General features: G+C 40.3%; 1 protein-coding gene across 3 annotated transcripts in view; it reads left to right on the forward strand.

The window, feature by feature from the left end:
* The window catches only part of SYTL5 (synaptotagmin like 5), an 83,454-nt gene that overhangs the window by 18,750 nt on the left and 42,169 nt on the right, over positions 1–22,535 (forward strand). For all 3 annotated transcript variants that reach the window (XM_071750809.1, XM_071750830.1, XM_071750820.1), the window contains exons 2-3: positions 7,482–7,990; positions 17,189–17,404. In XM_071750809.1, the coding sequence (XP_071606910.1) occupies positions 7,872–7,990; positions 17,189–17,404 (335 nt within the window). In that variant the 5' untranslated portion in view covers positions 7,482–7,871. The remainder of the gene's footprint in view (positions 1–7,481; positions 7,991–17,188; positions 17,405–22,535) is intronic.

Consider the following 22,535-nt stretch of genomic DNA (forward strand, 5'->3'; position numbering starts at 1 on the left):
ACACCCCATGACTAAGCAATAAGATCAAGGTGACTCAAGCCCAAAGTCATACTTTCATGGATGATTTAACACTGCACAGATGTTTTTTGCTTAACAATAGCAGAAATATTTTTCCCTCCTTTTCATTGGTTCTGATCTCTTTGGTTTGTTTAATTTTGCAAGCTGACTCATTGAATTTTATCTCTATTCTTACCCTGGGAGTTATCATCTTTTCTGGTTAAATGGTCAGCCAGGAAGTGAGCCACATTTACTCGATGATGAGCAAAACAAAAGAAAAAGTTGTCACCCTGCTGTGTCATTCTTCTTGCTCCTTGCCTTCTGCTTGTCACTATATAGCTAAAGCAGCATAATAAAGAGACGGTTATTAGATATTCATTTATTCCAAAGCATCACCTCATGGATTAAATTATCTCATTTTGTTGTTCTGTAGGATCTCTGGGGAGCTTGTGTTCACAAGCAAATGCTGTCTGGTGTGCTCTCTGCCTCTGGTCTGCTCTGCCCTGGCTCCCCTGCCTGCTTGGATGCTTGGATGCTGCCTTTCTCCTGGCATTGCACACTTGGAAAATGACATGGGGTTGGTAGGGTAGCAGCCAAGCAGTGACTGCACAGGGAAATATCACTGGGCAGTGGTGTTCCCTGAAGCATGCAGTATGTAACCTGACTGCTTGGGGAGCCGTGTGAGCCTAAAATTCTACAGCAAGAAAATAGAAAATGTCATTTTTATTTTTTAAAGCATGTTTTCATGTTACTTGAGTATTTTTAAGAGGTGATAAACAAGCAGAGGGAGGCCTGTGATAGGAATATGGTTTAATGAATGGCCAGACTGGCAGTGCTGAACCTAGTCTTAGCTCTTATTTGTATAATCAGACATACTAATTTACTGCTTTCTTACACAGTGTTGTGATTTAGCCCCAGCCAGCAACTAAACCCCACTCAGCCCCTCACTTACTCGCACCCAGTGAGATGTGGGAGAGAATTGGAAAAGTGCAAAAACTCTTAAATTCTGATAAAGAATGTCCAACAAGTCAAGCAAAAGCTGGGCAAGCAAGCAAATCAATAAATTCGTTTATGACTTCCCGTGGGCAGGCAGCTGTTCAGACATCCCTAGGAAAAAGGGATTCCATCATAGAATCATAGAATTGGCTGGGTTGAAAGGGACCTCAGAGATCATCAAGTCCAACCCTTCATCATCTGCAACAGTGACTGGGGAAGACAAATTACTTGCTCCAAATGTCTCTCCCTTTCTTCTTCTTCCCCCAGCTTTATATTCTGAGCATGACACCATATGGTGTGGAATATCTCTTTGGTCAGTTGAGGTTTTCTGTCCCAGCTCTGTCCCCTCCCAACTTCTTGTGCACAACCAGCCTAATGGCTGGTGGGACAGTGTGAGAAGTGGAAAAGACCTTGATGCTGTGTGAACACTGCTCAGAAATCAGCTAAAACATCTCTGTATTATCGACAGTTTCCAGCACAAATCCAAATGATAGCCCTTGACCAACTACTATGGAGAACATTTACTCAATCCCAGTCAAAACGCTCACACAGAGTAAGGTGGAATATTTCATAGACTTAGTGGGCTTTTAACTTTATTGCTTTAGTCTAAATGCTTATGATTTTGGTTTTGAAATGTTATTACACTAGTGCTAGAAACTAGACACAGCTCAAAGGCAGTTACTGTGCTTGGAGAAAGAGCTGCAGTCCCATAGGTATATCACAGCTTTGCCAAGACATAACCAGATTAAATTGTGCCTGACCTAAAAAAGTAACTTTTTCTGAATCTGTTGGTTTTGTTTGATTAATGAATCTGAGTTTCTCTGATTACTATAAAGCTAAACATGCTTATACTACATGATTTAGAGACTTGAAGAATCAGTTGGAGCTTTTCTCACAGCTTGTGTTCATTCCAGTGCACAGATAGAAATTCGTATGATGGCATTCTGTGCTTTTAACATCTCTTCAAACAGTTGCTACTCATACATGACCCCTTCTTTAATACAACTTATAACTTGCCAGTTAATAAATGTCCCAGCTGTTATATCTAAAGATCTTTTAAGTTTGTTCTTAGTCAAAGAATCTGCTTACTATTTGCATGGTAATGCTGGCTAGAGCTCTCAGTCTTTTTAATCTCTGTGCCATTAACCAAGCTCACAGTCAATCAAATTGGTTTGGTTTTCTTTTCTTGCAACTTGATTTTAGTGTCTTGAGACTCTCTTCCTTCCCTTGCAAATGTAATGATTTTTGCAACAAGCTTTTCTTGGTGCTTCACTACCTGTTGACACTTGGTTTGCTTTCCTGGGCGTGTGCACTCAGCAAACACGTCTTTGAGAAGTGGAGCTGGTTTTTCTTGCTCCTGTGTATGGCATTCTGCAAGCAGTATCCTTAAAACAGGAAAAGAGACAAGTGGGCCATTACACTTTCTACATGTTAAGCTTTATATTTACTTGTGGTTCTTGGTATGAAAAGAATGTTTTTATGTATTTCTGGCATTTTATTAGGCTTAATGTTGGCTGCCCTTCTCTTCCTTCCTGAAGTCCAATCTTGCATACAGCTCAGAAAAGTTAAAAGATAACTGTGGATATGGACTGTGTTTTGCTGTCTCTCTAGTGCTGCCATCTTAGTTTTGAGTATTATTTCAGATCCCCCATGTGTATGAATTCAGTATACACAGGACTTGTGTGTTTTAAGGAGGATATGTGTGGCGGGTTGACCCTGGCTGGACACCAGGTGTGTCCACTAAAGCTACTCTATAACTCTTCTCTGTGTGAAAGGGGAGAGAAAATATAATGAAGGGCATGAAGGTGAAGATAAGGACTAGGAGGGTTCAATTACCAATTAGCATCAGAAGCAAACAGACTTGACTTGGGGAAATTAGGTTAATTTATTGCCAATCAAATCAGAGTGATGAGAAATAAAATCTTAAAACAGCTTTCCTGCCTCATCCCCCCCCCTGCCCTCCCCCCCTGCCTTTTCCCTACACTTCAGCTTCACTCCTGGTTTTCTCTACCTCTTTCCAGTGGCATGAGGAAAGCAGTCAGTTCATCACACATTGCCTCTGCTGCTCCTTCCTCCTCAGGGTTAGCATTCCTCACTCTTCCCCTGCTCCAGCCAGGTGTTCCTCCCGTAGGAGCCAGTCCTCCCTGAACTTCAGCATGAGTCTTTACCATGGGCTGCAGTTCTTCACAAACTGCTCCAGTATGGGTCATTTTTGCAGGGTGCAGTCCTTCAGGAACAGACTGCTTCATCCTGGGTACCTCACAGGGTCACAAGTCCTGCCAGGAAGCCTCCTCCAGGGTGGGCTTCTCTCTCCATGGGTCCACAGCTCCTGCCAGTAGCTTGCTCCAGCACAGACTGGACCCCATAGGGTCTCAGCCTCCTTTGGGCACCCATCTGCTCTGGTGCAGGTTTCTTGATGGGCTGCAGGTGGATATCTGCTCTACTGTGGACCTTCATAGGCTGCAGGAGGACAACCTGCCTCACCATGGTGTTCACCCATCTCTACTCCCTCTCCTGGAGCACCTCCTGCCCCTCCTTCCTCACTGTCCTTGGCATCTGCAGACACAAAGTCTGCTGCAAATGTGCCAATTTTTTTCCCCTCTCTTAAATAGGTTATCACAGAGGTACAACCACTGTTGCTGATGGGCTCAGCCTGAGCAGATGTGTCATGGAGCCATCTAGCATTGGTTCTGTCAGACACAAGAGAAGCTGCACTTGTAGTCCACCCCCTACCACAACCTTGCCATGCAAACCTTATATGAAACATGTCTCTTTTCATTTGAGTGTCAGTGATAACTAACCAAAAAACTAACCCAGAGCTGAGTGCGTTAGATTGGTATTTAAGCATCTTGTGATACATAGTGCCAGCACCGAGCTGGGAGGTGAGAACTGTGTCATCATTCCTGCTCTGGCTGAATTCCAAACTTTGCCCTTGTGTAGTTTTAGTTTGGGCATTGTTGGTGCATTTTCAAGAGATGATTTGTATCCATTTTTCATGTGGGAGAACTCAGTTAAGACTTCACCACACCATGCTTCATTCAGCTATTGTTGGTAAGAATATTTTTACCAATATGGAAATGCCTGTCCCAGATACACCCATGCTAATAAATGTGTAGGGCAGACCACATTTCTCAGCTGGCAAAGAATTTCCCAAAAGAATTTCCAGTATGTGAAGACTCCCTCACTCAAGCAATGTGAGGTGATGCCATGGTTCCTGTACCCTGCAGTCAGTACACATGGAAGTGCTGCCTCTCTCGCTGAGTCACTAAATCATTCCACGTAGTGGCTTCTGGCTAAACAAGCATAATGGCTTGGCAGTGGGAGTAATTTCTTGCATCAAGCAATTTGATAATAGCACCACTGAAGAAAAGAGGATAATTCCTCTCGCTTCCTTTCAGCTCTGCTACTTTCTGTTGGGGGGCAGGGTTCCTCTCTTCCTTCCCAAGCAGATGGAGGAGTAAAGATGAGGGGAAAGCTTATTAGAGTGCAGCTGAAGCTTGTTGATTTGCTAGGTTCAGGAGGATAAGTGCAGCAGTGACAGTAGAGATCACTGCACCTGTGGTAACTATGGATGTAGCTGATGGCAGTGGTTTCTCTGTACTTTCTGTAGCTTTTAAGTAACATCCCTCATGAATGTTCTGTTCTGGGAGTGCTGTGTTTCCAGCTGTCACAAGCAGCTCTGGTAGCAGTTAGGGGAAAAAAAAAAAAAAAAAAAGAAAAAGCATGTTGTCATGTTCTTCCCTCCTGTAATGTAGCAAACCTTAGGTAATTGTTTTGCAAATGCAAATTTTTAGCAAATGCTTTCTGGATAGGCGGAGTACCTACATACAGTGCATGAAGCTACACAGGATAAACTGCACCTTAATACTCACCTCTTATTTTACAAGAGCTGTCACGTGCTAGTAAGTCTGTTAATTCTAATGTATCCTCCCCCTAAAGTAGCTTCAGAGAGGAAGACTCCATTCTAGAAATCTCTTTACAAGAGAGTGGAAAAAGCATGCAGATAGTCCCAGTGAGCAGATCTCCTATGCTTTTTCATGAGGCAAGGGAAAACAACCCCACACTCGAGAGGCTCACTTACACACTATTTGTGTCACTTTATTCCTAATCCTTTATCAGTTCCTTTTCAAGTCCAATGTGGGATCGTTGCATTACTCTGACTTAAGAAATCAATGCTCCATCTACAAATTGAATGTAGATTAGAACTATGCCCTCCTTATTAGGGGACTTTTCATTTTTAACATGTGTCCTAATCTGCATCAAAATGCTCTCCTGTGTGAAATCTTCACTCAGTTTAGGATGAAAACGATTGAATTTCCCAGTCAGCCACGGGGCTGCTAAATAAAACATCAACAGTCTGTTAAAAGGATCATTGTCTCTTTCTAAAAACTGTCTGGCTTGTCTTGTGTTTAAACCCTAAGTTGTTCATAATTTAGCTGTTGTCAACTGGTTTATTCTTTATTCTGGACTATTTAGAGAGAGAGAGCACAAAGCAGTGCAGGAAAGGAGGAGCACAGTTTTTCCTATTAAATCTTAATGTGAAATATGTAGCTGGTCTCTGATCATGTGTTGTCTAAAGCAGGGAAGTCTTAAGTGGTAGTTTGTTAAAAACTGTTTCTCATTGCTCATTAGTCTCCTTTTCCATAGTGAAGGAGTTCCTGCTGGTTTTGCTTACGCCATTTTTTTTGTTTACCAGCTATGTGTCTAACAGGGATGCCCACCACTTCGCACAAAAAGTGTGGGAGTTAAAGCAGATGACCTCCTGTTGTGAGGCAGGGGATATTTTAACAGTGTTTTTACCAGCACAGGGCAGAATGAAGTTGGTGTTACCAGCCTGAACACAGAATTTGTCTAAATCAGGCAGGAGTGAAGCAGGATGCAGGGACAAGGGATTTTTTACTGGAACTTTTTCATGTAGGCTAAAGATACCTGGGCTATTTTCAGTTCTAAAGGATAGCCTTGGAAGAATCATAGGATGGTTTGGGTTGGAAAAAGACTTTTAAGATGATCAAGGCCAATCTTTTACTCAGCGCTGCCAAGTCCACCACTAAACCATGTCCCTAAACACCTCATCTACACATCTTTTAAATACCTCCGGGGATGGTGACTCCACCACTTCCTGTGGCAGCCTGTTCCAGCACTTTTTGAGTAGCATTATCTAAGAGCTGGGAAAAATTGGCTTATGCAAAGTTAACTGCTGCTAATGCTGCAGCTGATTTAGGGTAAAGAATAGTGCCTAGGCAGAGCTCATGAGTGCAATGTAGTTGGAAGGAATCCTGTTTGAACAAATACAAGCCTCTCTTCAAATATTTGCTGAAGCTTCAGCAGCTAGGCAGTGTCTGGTTAGGAAACCTGTTACTTTTAAGTAGCAATTCTATATTGCAGGGGAAAACCTGGAAAGTCAGGTGGGTCTGAATCTTGATCCATACATGTTTGGAACATGTATGTTGGATAGTTTGAGGGCAGAAAAACTGGGCTGTTTTAGCATCTGTATGTTGCTGCAGCACTGAACACAAAAGCTGTAGTGCCAGTGCACAGGGTGTTGTGGTGGAGACTGCTCCCACACCAAAGCAATGAGGGAATTCTGAGGATGCTCTCTTTTTAAGACTGTCATTGGTGGGTTTATGTTGTGCGTCTGCTTACACAGATTAATTTTTTTAAGGAGAAGTTTCTTATAGACCGTACCTTGTTTCAGAGTGAAATTCTATGTTAGCTTTTGAGATTGCAAGGGCTGGAGGTTCTAAACAGTTCACTGGAAGTTTTAAATATTTTCCAAATATGTTCCTGGTGACCCTTTCTGAACAGGGTCAAGTTCAGAGCTCCAGTATGCACTGGGGTATCTCTTCTAGTGTTGTTTGGAATTTAGAAGTGACCAAAAAAAAAAAAAAAAATTTCTTACTGTGTTAATAAGTCACTCTGAATTCTTTCTGTATTTACTGGAAGGAATGGGTATTTCTAGAACATATAATCCTAAATTCAATGCCTGCAGAAAGTGGATAAATTACTCCTTGATAGTTCCTGTTTCTCAGAATTGGCTGTGAAGCCAGTCTAATGGATGACTTGCTGAGATGCAGGTGTATACTTGTTTTGAGTTGAGTCTTGCCTTCAGTGCTGCCCTCTGAAGACCTTTCACTTGTTGATTTTCACTTTTCCCTTCATGTAATCTCAGGGAAATGAGCAGAATCATTCCTCCCCACACCCCCATGGTTATTACTGTTAGGATGGAAGTATTACAGGATGAATATAGTCATTTAAATGTATTGCAGTAGGAAGGTAATTGCAGAGGCTTAGTGGGAGCATAATAATCAAACATTAGCAAGTACACAAACAACAACATAAAACCATGATGTGTAAGTAGCCCCTGAGAACCTGCAAGTCAGCAAGCCATTCTTTGGTGACTTTCAAGCCATTCCTAGGTCAAGCATTTCTCAAACACAGCTGTGATGGTAATGTCAAAATCATCTGCACTTTTTTGTTTTGCCTTCCAGGTGATGTAAAAGAAACATACACAGATACTTGGTGCCTCCAAGCTACAGCTATGCCAGGAAGTTGGTTCTACAGCTGCTTCTGAATTCAGTCTGAAGGCTTGCAGTGTGCTAGTGAACACTGGCCAGCACACAAGGACATCTGATAACCAGGAAAATGACTGGCTTTCTGGAGGAAGAAACAAAGCAGCAACCTTTATTTCTTGCATAGCTGGAAGGAAAAGCAATACAATCTTGACAGCTGGTTAACTTAAAGGAACATTTTTCACAATACCTTTTGACTGTGTGGATCTTGTAGCTTTGACACAATAGTGCCTTCAGACTTGTGCAAATAAATCACTGGAAGAACTGGTTGGACAAAGCAGTGATTGAAAGAGCAGCTGTTGAAGAATCATGTCGAAGCACTTGGAGATCATCAATTTGTCATTTTTGTTGGAACATGAAAGGGAAACAATACTAGGAGTATTGAAGAGAGATGAGTATCTGAAAAAAGTTGAAGATAAAAGGATAAGGTAACTCTTTTTACTATATTTCTTAGAAATACAGTCTGTAGTATAAATGTATTTGTGGTTCTTAGTGAAGACACTCGAGATGCCTCAGGAGGATGAGTGTTGGGAGGTGGCACAGTTAATTATAAGTCAAAGTAAAGTGTGTTATAAAAAAATTGCTTGGTAGTGTAGCCCTCTGTAAACAGAAGATTATGTCCACTGCTTCAAGGCAAAACAATAATAAAGATAACAAGTGCAAAAATACACAGAAATGGTTTTCTGATTTCAGATCATGTAGATTTTGCCCTGTTTGGCTCAATTTCCCCCCTGTGACTGGAAGGCTTTGGTAAAGCTGTTGAACTGTCTTCCTCTGAGAAGAACTGTATGCTTTGTGCTTTCAGAGTGGGATGGTTGGGGAAGGGGATATTTGGAAGGTGTCACTGGGAAGAGAATGTTGGCATTTGCCAGGAATGTACAGGAATCCATACAACATGGGCCAAATGCAAGATAGTGACCTTTTTCAGTTGTAATACTTACAGAACAGGGAGAAGGAGGAACAAATTTTTCATTTTTCAAATTACTTAGATTTACTAATATGCAAATAAAACAATAACTCTCAAGTATTGATCTCAGAAGTGTCGGATGGGACAAGTTGAGACTCGGCGTACTAAATGTGTCCATATATTCTTTTCTGAGGAAAAAAAGGTAAAAAGCTAAGTACAGAGAACAATGTTTGGAGACAGGCTGGGAGACAGTTATTTCAGATGACTCAAATTCGGTGAGTTCAGCTAAGTATCTGCAAAGGTTCTGCAAAGGTTCATACACTTTTCCAGTAAATTGTTGCTGTTTTCCCTCCCATCTCCCTGCTGCCCTTTTAAACTCTATCACAGTGCTGGTTCTGAGAAACAGGCTTAGCGTGGATGTATGGAGTACTTGCTGAGTGTAGTGGAACAAAGGGAAGATTTCCCTCTGCTGCTTTCTGTCCAAGTGTTCCAAGGCCAGGCTGTATCATTTTCCCTTTGCTTAGTTAAAAAGCATTTAAGACACCGTGCATTGCAGAGATGTATACTCAGCACCTGCTCAGACTTTTTGTGTGTGTAAAATTATTATTTGGAAAACCCTACTCCATAAGCCACTGGTTTGGGAAGTCCTGCTCTACCCTGAGAGACCCAAGTTCAAGAGCAAAATTGTCATGCAGCCCATTTAAGTGGGGAAAAGTAGTGGCTCCACTAAATGGAGTGGGCTAAAACTGGTTGCTGCTGCTGCTGCTGGAAGACTGAAAGAAAAGGTGTTTCTTTATTGTGATGTAGCCAAATTCACCATTTAATCTCCTTCATGTTTTGTCAGATGAAGAAAATAGAACACAAGAAAACAGATGGAGCACTGTTTGTTCCAGACATTGTGCTCTATTTTGCAATAGCATTTCTAAGTATTTAATTTTTCTAAGGTGGTGGTGTTGGAAATGTGTGATGTGCCAGAAGCCATTGATCAAAGGCATCAGTATGAAGTGCAGCAGGGTATTGGATCGCTAGCTTCCCAAACCTGCAATAAAGCTTTCTTTTCTACTACTGATGCTTCTCAATATTTAGTGGAAATTTTAATCTATTGAGGCCTTGTGAGGCTTTTTTTGGTTGGCTGTTTTAGTGGGTTTGTTTGTGGGTTTTGTTTTGGTTTATTTTTCTGGGGTTTTTGTTTAGTTTTTTGTTTTTTAATTATTTATTTAATACAATGTCTCTAATTTTCTGGTTTTTTTTTATATTACTCTGCAATAATTACTACTGAGTTGGAGAGCCAAGGCACCTCTCGTGCGTGCAGTTCGGTAAAGTGACAGATGGTATTGGCTTATCTGTGTTTTGGTACAAATGAAGATAGTGCCCTAAGAGAAGGCTGAAGATGAAGTTAACCTGAAATACAATGCTAATTAGGATTAATAATAATGAAATGTAATGCTTCTGGCACTTGTATATGAACCAGTTGGTTTCAGATTCAGTCTATTTGGAGAATTGTCACTAGATCATTCTGTGCCTGATAATGGTGCAAAGTAGTCTATAAAAGACTTACAAGACAGATAAATGATAAAGGACTGGATGGGTAACTGCTTCCTAGAAGACTTCATATTTTTTCTTTCTGAATACAGCTTGGCAACAATATTTTTAATTATGGCTTGCAAGTATACTTCAGAGGAGCATTAGTGGTCTTTGGAATTTCATTTGGTGTACAATCTGTTACATATTTTATTGAAGCACTTTGCAGAAGAACAAATGCCTTTGTATTTATTTTCAAGATATTTTTCATTCTGACACAATGCTTGCCTGTACATTGTATTCAAGAATTTTTATTGGTCTGTTCCACACTTTATGAATCTATTATGATATTTTTTTTTTGTTCCTATTAGTCTTCAAAAGCCATTTTAACTTGCAGGGGGCTTTCTATTCAACATGAAAGCAATAGTAAGCGTAGGAGTTATTTTCACTATCACTTCTTATATTTGTGTTCTGGAGCGCAGGTGACTGTCCTTGTGTTCTTTGTTGATGTATGAATATTTCCCGTGCATGCAAAGAGAAATGCAGAAGGCAGCAAGTACTCTTTCTATGGTTAAGTTTTGACAACACAAATAAGCAATCTACTTAATAAATATTAGGGTTTGTGTTATCTAAGTGTGCATCTTCTGTGACTGGAAGTTTTCTTTGAATATTGGTTTAAAGCTTTTACTGGATTACTTTTGCAAACGCCCCACAGTATTCTAAACATTACTCTATGATACTGTTGACACCAGTCAAATGATTTTCGTGGTTGCTTTCAAATGCTAAGCTTATTTTGGTGAAATAATTATATGATTACAGCTAAGGTAGCTAAAAATCCTAGAATCAGAGAATTGTTTTGAAGGGACCTAAAGGTCAAGTCCCAATTCCCCCACATTCCATAGAGGGAACACCTCCCATTAGACCAGATTGCTCAAAGCCCCATCCAACCTGGCCTTGAACCCTTCCAGAGAGGGCGCAGTCACAATGTCTCTGGGCAACTGTTCCAGTGTCTCATCACTATGACAGTAAATAATTTCTTCCTAATATCTAATCTAAGTCTACCTTCTTTCACTTTAAAACTGTTTCCCCTCATCCTATCCCCCATGCTTGTAAAAAATTCCTTCCCATGTCTCTTGTAGACCCCCTTCAGATACTGCAAGGCTGCTATAAGGTCTTCCCAGAGCCTTTTCTTCTCCAGGCTGAGCTTGACCATACTGAGGCTCAAAAGTTAGGGTTTGTTGTTTTGTTTTTTTTTTAGCATATGAGTTGCTGGAAGGAACTTGCACCCAGATAATGTCAGTCAAACATTCTGCACTGATATTTTGGACTGAAACACATATCCTTTTCATTATTTCCCCATCCTTTTACTATTTTAAAATAATTCTATTCTTTTAAGATCTTTTTTATGAAAACCTCTATCACATTTAATGTATAGTGCCACAAGACACGAAATAAGTACTAAACAGAGAGAATGTATTTGCTGTAGGAGGGGTGTACCATTTACTAGGTGAGTTTCATCTGACTGCTGCTGGCCTCACTGGCTTTTCCCTGAGCTGTGGTGCTGCACAGAAAACTGACTCTGGGGGTCATAGCTCTTCATCTCAACATTATTATGCTACCACAGAGCAAACATAAACAGCATACTTAGTGCAAGTGTACACTGCTTTCTTACCTTGACTATTTTTCTAGACAGTGTTTAAAACACAAAGGTTCTTCTCATTCTATATGAAGCCATGCTGTGAGTACCATGCTTTTAGAAGTGGAGATAACAGCATAATAATTGATGAACTGAGAAAACAAAAATGGAACATGCCAATTTCTTCCAAGAATAAGACTATTGGGTTATTATTTGTATCGGTCCCTCAGCATTTAGGCTGCCAGAAGTTGTATAAGAATTGCATGAGCCCCAGTTCTGTATTGGCAAGGAAAGTTGGCATTCCTGTCTTTTCAGTTAACTAAAATGGCATCTCTGTATCTGTCTGAAGAGATCCATAGAAGCAATTTAGGGTAATAACTTCATTACAATATACAGAAAACTGTTAGCATGGGTACCACCGTGTGGGTACTGGCAAGTACTTTAAAAAAAAAAGTGAGTAATGGGAATGGGGATTGATTCATCTGCTGTGCATACATTTGGACTCATTTGTACTCATAAAATTCTTGCAAGATAGCATATGGTTGATATTTTTGTAAAATTGCTTATAAATATTTGAAGGAAAAAGCCCTTGTGTTACAGCATATTGCTCATCCATATGTGTATGGGAAGGTAAGGGCTTGCTTGTCTGGCAGGTACCTCCTTTGTCAAGTGAATTTAACAGATTGTTATTCCTTGAACCTGAGACTTTTCTACAAAAGTAGTAACTAGTGCCTGTACTCCGAGGGTATAGATGTCTCTTCTGCTCTCCAATGTTCTTTGAAGATCCTTCATTAGTGAAACAATTTCTGATGGTGATTAATTCTCATATTCTGGGTACAGTTTATCTTATCAAAGACTAGTAAGATACCAACAAGCAATTTGCATTTTTTCCCTCAGATCTTACTAATAGTTTTTAGCTGAGAGGTTGGGTGCGTTACTCAGAAGAAATTCCATCTATGGAAATTTGTCATAATTTCCTTGTGTTCACTGGGCTCTGTTCTGCCTTTCATTGCATCAGTTCTTTGTTCCTTTGCAAATTCATTCTTTGCTTTTCCCTGTTTCCCCTCACTGTCACCAATATACCTCCATACTTGGATATTGGTAAGACAGGTTATATCATACAGATCTGTTACATAAGCAAAATGTGAAAATCTGTGCTTATTTTATAAGAGCCAAAAAAAAGTTTCAGGTACTCTAATGGTGAGATTTTACAGTGCAAGGTGATCTCAATGGAAAATGGCAATAGGTATTTGTGAATTGTCAATAATATTTACTGCTACATTCTGCATATTGTATCAGACAGTGGAGGGAGTGCTGAATTGGGAGGAGATACTCAGAATCAGTCTGGGGAGGAAATTTCCTTTCTCCCTCAACTTCCAGGTGTATGTTGATACAAGTTCCTGTGCAGGAAAATTCTCTACTATTTAAGGTAAAAGCTGCTCAGCTTCAGAAGGGGAATGTGTCAGATCATCTGTGCAGGAAAGAGAACTTAAGAACAGGTTTCAGACTGTGGCAATGTCATCTATTTGAACTTTTTTCCTGCTTGAGTCTTTAATTACAGTTGGTATAAAAAGTTTTCCAAACCCTACTGAAATGAGAGGGGGTTGTTATCAGTTTTGTATAAAAAAAAAAAAAAAAAAAAAAGTTACCACACTTGAGCAGTGAGTGTCTTGCCTCTTGCAGCAGTATAGCTATTCAGCTTTTCTGTGTTTGTGGAATAAATGTTCTCTAGGCTGAAGTATACTATTAAGAAAAAAATGGATCTGTTAAGACTTCTCATTGCTTTTTTCTCTGCAGGATTATAAGGGTTTGGGTATATTCATCTCTGGAGGCTGCATTTGTGAGGGAATGAGAGCCTTTGACTGCCTTATGATGTTTATCATCAGTAGGGAAGTCAGGCCCTGTTTGGATCTCTTTCATGCCTCTTGGAGGCAGTGGGCAGCTGTGCCAAGAGCTTCACCTCTCCTTGCTGCTCCTTGGTTTGGGCTTTGTAGCACTGGGGTCTTTGGAGCCTGCATTTCTTTTCCCCGTCTTTTCAAGGCACTAGGATTTCACATTTTCTGGTTAGATGGACTTAACCTAGCCTCTGAGTAATTTCTTAAATTCTCTGTTGGCTAAATATTGTTTGTTATCATTTCCTGCTTTGATATTTTATATGGTCCTTTTAGGCCCCATTTGGAAAGGCTTGGATTAAGTATTGTCTGGAATACTAGTTACAATAGAACTCTTCTTCAATGCACTTGACATATTTTCACAGACAGTAGAGGGACCTTAATACAAGTTCACACTTAGAGGAAAGCCTAAATATTCTGCTACCCTTGGCGTTTAAAATTTCTTTTCAATAGTTATCTTCTATCAAACAGCTGTTGAAATAGATAGTTTAGAAACTTCAGTCCATGATAGAGTTCTTTTTTCTCCAGCAGCTTACTAAATTGGCTTTTTCTGAGTTTTTCTCTTTCATATTACTGGGAGGGGACTGATAACAATTAATTCTTGTTTAATATTTGAGATTTAAAATGTCGAACTGCATGGTTAATTAGATCCCTTTAAAATTAAGAGCTCGATTGTTAGAATGACGAAAGGAATTTGGGTGTTTATAATACAGCTGATTGCTGTCTTGGGGGATAAAGTGCAGTGCTATGTCAGTGCAACATTGCACTTACCCCTTTTCAATATTATGTAACTTGTGCAGCTAGGCTGTGGTTGTTTAGAAGCTGTTCTGATGATGGATCTTTTTCAGATGTCTCACCTACCTCAAGGACTGTTCCTGGTCCCTGAGACATTTCATTCTCTATTTTTTTAAGATCTGAATATATTTGCTATGATCAGTCAGGAGTTCAATTCAGTAATGAGTACAGGGGATCCCAAAAGAAAAGTCATATCCAGTATATCTGTCCATACTTTGCTTGCTTTTAAAATTTTTCTATTTTATCCATTTGATTGAGTAGAGAAGATGTGGTTTGATTTATTTTACCTCAGTTCCCTGGAAGTCATCAAAGGTAGCTCTGTATTAAGAACCAAGAAAACCATTTCCAGAACTCATGCTCTTGGCAAATAGACTGTAATCTGATAAGAATTCAAGATTTTGAATCGAATAAGCAGTGGAAAATACTGTTGCAGTCACCACTGCTGGATAGTAGGAATAATACCTTTCCAGTGTCAAAAGAATCTTGATAAGTGGTTCAACATGTTGATCTCTAAACAAAATTGTGTTTAGAAATGCACTGTTGATTGGTTTGGGCCGATAGGGATTTCTTCATTTTATTTGGAGCTATGTAAAACACAGACTTTGTATCCAGAATTTGTATTTTGTGTGTATATATATATATATATATACATATATATATAATTGGATAGTGTGGGAGAGGAAGCATCCAAAGCAGAATGCAGAAATCTCTTTTGGTTAGAGGCCAGCAGAAGAAAATGCTTGACAGGATTTGTAGTTGCTGCCCGGAGGGATTGGACATGGCCTTTTTCAAAAGCTGTCAGAGGCTGAGCATCCACAGACCAGATGCAGCTGCTCAACAGTTCATGGGATCCCAGTGGGAAGCAAAATGCTAGCCAACCTTTTAGCAAAGCAGTGTATCCACGAATAACCTAATTCTGTCAGAGCTTAGTCCCCAGTGGCCTAAGCAATGCTCCTGGCCTCCTTCACTGGGCTGCAACCTGTAATCTTTTATTGGATTTATCTTCCCAAAGTGCTTTTATTAGTGATGTTTTTTTACTAATCCTTAGGTGAAGCCAGGTTTTTTTAATCCCCCTTAAAACATCTCTGTGTCTCCAGAGATTATGATTTCAGTGAGCTGGAGTGCCTCGTTGTAGAGAAAGTCTGGAGTCTCTTGGCTGATGGCAGTGAATGAAGGGGAGCATAGGGGGAAGGGTGAGGGGATGGGGACACAGCAACATCCAGGCATGTAAAACTGAAAGAACTTAACATCTGCTGAGCTGGAGCCCTGGAAGAGAGGTTTTCTGGAGTAGAGTAGAGTGAGGGAAGGGTTTGAAAGGACGGGGGAGCTTAAAATAGGAGGGATTAGGGTAGGAGGGAGGCAGGAAAGAGCCTGGAGAGAGGAGGTGACCTGTAGGTTGAGATGATGGAGAGAGTAAAAAGAGTCTGGGGGCTGAGTGGATGGAGCTGCAGCCAAGAAGTGTCCAGGGTATGTAACAATTTTGACCACGAACAGGACAACAGTAGCAGTTGAGGGCAGTGATTTCCCCCTCTTTTCAGGTACTGTGAGACCACACCTGGAATACAGTTTCCAGTTTGGGGCTTCCCAGAACAGAAGGGGCATTGACATATTGGAGCAAGTTCAGTGGAAGGCCACCAAGATGATCAGAGGGCTGCAGCACAAGGCTTAGAAGGAGAAGCAGAGGAAACTGATGTGATGGCTGTATTCAAGCCAGTGTCACAGTGTAGCAAAAATGGAGCCAGACTCCTTTTAGAAGTACACAGTGAAGGAAGGGGCAATGAGAACAAGCTGGATTGTGAGAGGTTCTGGTTAGGTATTAGAAAGGCTTTTTGTTTTGTTTTGTTGTTTGGTTTTCTTTTATTTATTTATTTTTAAATAAAACAGCATAAAATTATCCAGATTCTAGACCAGGTGCCCATAAACATTACAGACTTTACTTGAAGTTAATCTGTTAACTCAAGATTAAGTTGGACTCAGCCTCCATCTAGTCTGGTTGGTCTTGCTTTGGCTGTGTGTTGAGACAAGGTGATCTTCAATTATCTCTTCCAACCTAGATAGTTCTGTGGGTTGGGGCCTAGAGGCTGTGGCATGGGAGGAAAAACTGTGGAGTTCAGGTCAGGAATCAAGGCACAGGGAGCTCTTAGTGAGAGGTTTGTTTTATGATTGGGTCTGGCTCGATTTTTTTTTTTTTTTTTTTTTTTTTTTTAGTCTTTTTTAAGCATAGCAGTTACAGGACCCAACTCATGCACCATTGAAAGGGAGTCTTCAAAATTAGGTGCAAATATTCTTGTCCTGCAGAGTCAGTGGCAGAACTGGTATTCTGCAAGTAGTTGCATTCTTTAAATTGATATTCTCTTTTTTTATTGTGGTATCACAGTATAATACCACTATTCATGTAGATGTTTTGGTTTGGCAGGTTTTTTTGACTTTGAATAGTTGGTGTACAATTGCATATACATTCCTAGCTAGCTCTATACTGGCACACTGTTAAATGCACAATAATTACAGAAAAATTTCTTTGGATGCAGAGGATATTCTCAGTTTTGAGCTGCTGTTGACCTGGACTTGGCAGGACTTGAATTACTGATGAGGGACAAGCAAAAAAAGTTTACCAGATGTCCAGAACTGCTCAGCTGTCTGCAATTATACAAACTGAGCTACCAGAAGGTTTTGCTCCTGACTGAGAGGTGGAGGATAGGTTTTGTTATTCTTTGTCCTATTTGTTTTCAAAATAATACAGCAAATATATAAAAAAATCCGTTTGTTTTGTATTTATTTGTGTCTTGCAGTTTTGAGCACTGCATTGTAACCTGTTAAAAGGTCCTACAGGTCACTGAGTTGTACCTCCAAATTGAGCAATTCTGTTTTCTTCTAGGAAATTGAAAAACGAGCTTCTGGAAGTGAGAAGGAAAGGTGGGAACCGCCACTGCCAACAGGACAACAGCAGGGTCTGCATTCGCTGCCAGAAAAGCCTGGGCTTAATCTTTGACAGAGGAGACCTGTGCCAAACCTGCAAACTCCGGGTCTGCAACACGTGTCGTGACGTGGGAACTGACGGGCAGTGGAAGTGCTCAGTGTGTGCCAAGATTGCGTAAGTTGTGTGGCTTCCACTGACAGAGTGACAGATTACAGCTGTGTCAGTGATTCTGTGCCAGTGTTAACAGTTCCACACTTAACCATGTGCAGAACAAGGTTTTACCTGCTGCAGTGTTCTCCATTACCTTTTTTCCTAGTTCCAAGCCAGTCTCAACTAGCTTGCTTTCTAAAGGAAGCTGCAAGCATCACAGATACTGAGCGGCTGGTGGGAAGTACTCTGAAAATTGCAGAAAAATCAGTTACAAGCCAATGACAGTCTGCTCACATTATGAAGGCATAAATGTAAGAATCAAGTAATTTAAAATGAACAGAAGTGAATTAAGAACAAGTGAAGTCTGTATGATGTGACTGATGTGGTAGGTGGATTTGTAAGGAAAGAGATGTTAGCACTTAAATCAAGCACTTAAATCCATGTTTCTATCCTTGCTTTACTTTGGTGTTTATAGTAACTAAATATCTCTGCATAAAAAGAGAGAGCTGTATTGCTAATGCCTCTATTAGTGAGTGTTCCAAAGGAAATTGTGCTATGGTGGGAGAGGAACCAAAAGGATACATCTTACCATTTCTCACTGTTGGAATATTATGTTGGAATGGAGAAAGAGGGTAGCAGATCATCATGCTGAAAAGCAGAGAATCGGTGTTCTAACACAAGGTATCAAGTAAATAAATGAGAAGATATTTACTTGATATATAGAATCATAGAATTGTTTTGATTGGAGAAGACCTTTCTTGTCATCAAATCCAACCGTTAGCTGCCCAGTCCACCATTAAACCAAGTCCCCAAGCACGGCATCTACGCATCTTTAAAATGCCTTCAGGGATGGTGACTCCACCACTTCCCTTGGGCAGACTATTCCAATGTCTGAGAACCCTTCCAGTAAAGAAATTTTTTTTTTTTTCCCCAAGTATCCAGACTAAACCTCCCCTGGCACAGCTTGAAGTAATTTCCTCTTGTTCTATTGCTTATAACCTAGAAGAAATGACTGATCTCCACCTCACTGCAGCCTCTTTTGAGGCAGTTGTAGAGAGTGAGGAGGTTTCCTCTCAGCCTCCTCCTCTTCTCCAGACTGCACAATGCCAATGGCCTCAGCTGCTCCTCCTAAGACTTGTGCTCTAGACACTTCATATACTTGGAAAAATAATTCACTTGATTGGGATGGTAACATGTTTACTTGTTTTTCACAGACCATCAACTTAATGAGCTCAGGAAGATAAGACTTTTTGTAAATTGTATAAGAGTTGGAACCCAAATTGCTAGTTATGTCAGACTTTGACTACTTAGCCAGTGCAAAACTAATGCAATAGGGCATGGAGTTTTAGGGTTTGAGTCTTCTAACTTCAGCTTTAGAAGTTTAACATCTATTTTTATAGCTAGATGCCTTAACCTTCTCTGCAGCCAGTGGGACACATCCAGAGGACAGGGTGTCACCTTTTAAGATGAAATATCTTCTACTGCTTGATTCTTTGGAATGATTTAAAAGTGGTAAGAGCCTGGGTGAGCTCCTTGAGTTTGTTTCAGCCAGTTCCTGAGATGATGTCAGTGTTGTGACATTCCAGAAATTATGAGATGCAGGTGAGGTGACAGAATGAAGAATGACAAACACAATACTACTCTTTAGAAATGATGAAAGGAAGAACAAGAGACTCATTGACCCTGTCAAGTTACCTTTAATCTCTCTAAAAATGCTGAAACGAATTATTTCTGTGCTATTTGAAAGCTGAGAGAAGGTGACAGGATGATGAGTAAAAGCTGGCTCGAGAACAAATAATGTCAAAACCAATTTAATTTCCTTCTTTGATAGGGTGACAGACCTTGTGAAGAGAGGCGGACATCTGTTGATGTCCTGTAACTTGACTTAGATGAACCTTATGATACTTTAAAATTCTCTCTTTTCTGCCATTCTAATAAGCTGATAAACAAGGGGAGTTATTCCCTGAAATAAATAATGTCAGTGTCATTGCAGTGCAACATGGAAAATTTAAAAAACTTCATTTTCAGAGTAGTTATGGTCCTTTTACTATCAAAAAACTCCTAAACAAAACAAAGAAAACCCACACAAAACCCCAAACACCTAAAATCAAAACCTGAAACCAGCAGTCGTATAGAGCAGAATATTTTCTGGCTCTTCAGTGTCAAGTATTTTAGTTAAGGACTGATGCAGCAGATGAGTTTTCCAGTTACACCTGCAGGTGACATGAAACTGAGAGGTGCTGCAGGCACGCCGAAGGAGAGGATTAGGATTCATAGGGATGCTTAAAGTTTAAAGATGTAGTTTGAAAGGAAAACAAGTGGTGACTCCCTGCGGGCATGTGGAAGTTCTATATCTAGGAAAAATGCAGCTGCAGAAACAGAATACAGATAAAAGTAGTTTATGCAGCTGTTCCTTAGAAAAGGATCTGGGTTTGTACTGAATGAAAAGCTGAATGCAAGTCGCCATATTTTCCATTGTAGAAAAGTCCAGCATCACACAGGGATGTGCAAGCAGAATTATGGCCTGTAAAACACATAACATAGTCCTGTTTTATGTAGAGAACTATGCCCAGTAGTTTTTTGTAACACACTTCATGTTGGCCCACTGGAGAAAATCATGTTTACAAGCCTTGCACTTGAAATGTGCTGAGTAATGGATGGAGTAAAAAAATTTGGCCTAGGCAAGAGAAAACTGAAAATAACTGAGCTTTAAATTGACAAAATGCAGCTTTATTGAGGAGGCATTCAGGCTATGTTGTGTACTCACTCTGGATAAGAAAAGTAATGTGATAATTAATTTACAGTGAGAGTATGTAGGTTAGGTGGTATGAGTGCTGAATATAACTTGGGGAGGGTTCTTAAAGGCCAGTTGGATGAATCTCTCAGAAATGGTGACATCCGTAAAAATGGTTCCATCTGGGGGCTGAAAGGTGGATGAGGTAATTTCTCAAAATTACCCACGGTTTCTTGTAATTGTACTGCAATTCTGTATGCCAAACTGGTCCTAGCAATTGAAAACAAGTTCTCTTTGAAGCCTGCCTTAAGTTATTACAAACCCCAGTCTCATTTGTTTGCAAAGTGCTAAACTTTGCAAATGCTTAAGTTTTGTCCATGTTAGGTATCTTTATTAAACTGAAATATCTCCCTGTCCTTTCTGTTTGTTCATGTGCAGTGTTACACAGTGACAGTAAATGATCTGTAAAATGCCTCGTACACTGCTAGAACTCCACAGAGAGATTATCTGTGTGGGCAGTATAAAGATGAACATTTGAGAGCTATTTCAGGTAAATCATTCTGTGTAATTTAAATTCTTTCAGTTCTGCTTTGCTCTGTCTCGCTGAAGCGAGAAATGCAGGGAAAAATTGGATTTTTAAACTTTTAAAATTACATTTGAAGGAGAAACTGATTAAGTTACTCCAAATATGGCCTTTGGCAAGATCAAAAGGTAGATGGCAAGGAAAAGAAAATGAGAATCCAGTGTTAAGATACAGTAATGTTCTACAAGTAGCAAACAAAAGGCAGGAAGAGGGGGAAAACCTTTTAGCTCTGTAGCACAGATCTGCATACAGTGTTTGTGTCTGTAAATTGGGATTGTTTTACCATGTTAGTGGCTTTGCAAGATGTGTTAGAAAACTAAGCACATCCTTTTCTTTTACCAACCGTGATGAAGGAGACTAAGTTAATATCAATATGAATATAGACTCTAGCACCTGCTGTGCTGTTTTGTTAGCAGATGCAGTCTATACTGTTGTTGTAATGTATATGTATGTTGTCCTACATAGTGTGAGACCCTTAAAAGGCAGGGAGAAGGATTCACGGTCTTTGTGAACTCTTTCCACTTTTGGTGCCATACGAGTTCTTAGCTGTTCAGACAAAATTCTCCTCATTCTACTAAGTGCAGGTTGAGGTGATGGTGGCAGTAGTAACCTGCGCGAATCCTGCTATATAGCCATCAGTGATACTTGTAAGAATGTGTTCAGAAGCATGATTTTCAGAACTGCTGGAAGGCTACTGCATGACATCTGGTGTCAGGAGGTCTGATATTAGGTGTTGGCTATGTTGGTCTGATAGTGGGTGTTGTCTGTGTCCAGTTCTAAGGCTCCCAACATAAGAAGGACACAAAGCTGTTGGAGGGAATCCAGAGGAGGGCCACAATGATGGTCAGAAAGCTGGAGAAACTCTCCCATTAAGATAGGCTGAGAAAGTTGGGATTTTTCAGCCTCGAGAAGGCTCTGGGGAGACTTTTTAGGGGCCTTCAAGTACCTGAAGGGGACATAGACGAAAGCTGGGGAGGGACATTTTACAAAGGCATGGAGCAACAGGGCAAGGGAGAACAGTTTTAATTAAGGTATAATTAGATCAGCTATTAGGAAGAAATTCTTTGCTGTGGCGCTGATAAGACACAAGAACAGGTTGCCCAAGGAATTGTGGATGCCTCCTTCCTGACAGTGTTCAAGGCCACATTGGATGGGGCTTTGAGTGACCTGGTCTAGTGGAAGGTGTCCCTGCCTATGGCAGGCAAGTTGGAACAAGATGGTCCTTAAGGTCCTCTCCTATTCAAACCATTCTATGATTCATTCAAAGAGAGGTGGCTGACAAGTACTAGAGAAATTACAGCAGAGACCCCTCAAGTTACATAGACAATCCAAAAAGGTTGTTGAAACAAAGCCTGGCTTGTGACAATAAAAGAAAATTTATATTATATCAGCCAGCTTCTACCTGTTGCTACATTCAATACATTTTCGCCTTTCCTTTCTTCTGAACACCTTGAGCCCTGCCTATCCATAGCACAAGGAGTTCAGGAGAGCTGTAGTACAGCAAAAGGAAATTCTGTCACGTAGCCTGGGATCAGATGTCATCATTGCCTTAAGATTTATGGTGGGGTTGTGTCCAGTTATGGGGAGAAAAAAAAAAAAAAAAAAAAAAAAGTCAGGAAACTGCAAATTTCCTGACTTTGACTTGAGGATCAGGCAATGTCAGGATGCCTAACTTTTAAGGATATGGTAGACTACAGTAATATTTTCTGAACATATATAAAAAACCCCCCTGAATAGTAGCTGTAGGGATGAGATACCTGCTTATTTAATAATGCAATATAAATGTTCATCTGTCAACCAAAATTTTTCATCTGGTGACAAGTGAATCTAACTCCTCT

Source organism: Heliangelus exortis, chromosome 1 (assembly GCF_036169615.1).
Source record: "Heliangelus exortis chromosome 1, bHelExo1.hap1, whole genome shotgun sequence".
Taxonomy (NCBI): domain Eukaryota; kingdom Metazoa; phylum Chordata; class Aves; order Apodiformes; family Trochilidae; genus Heliangelus; species Heliangelus exortis.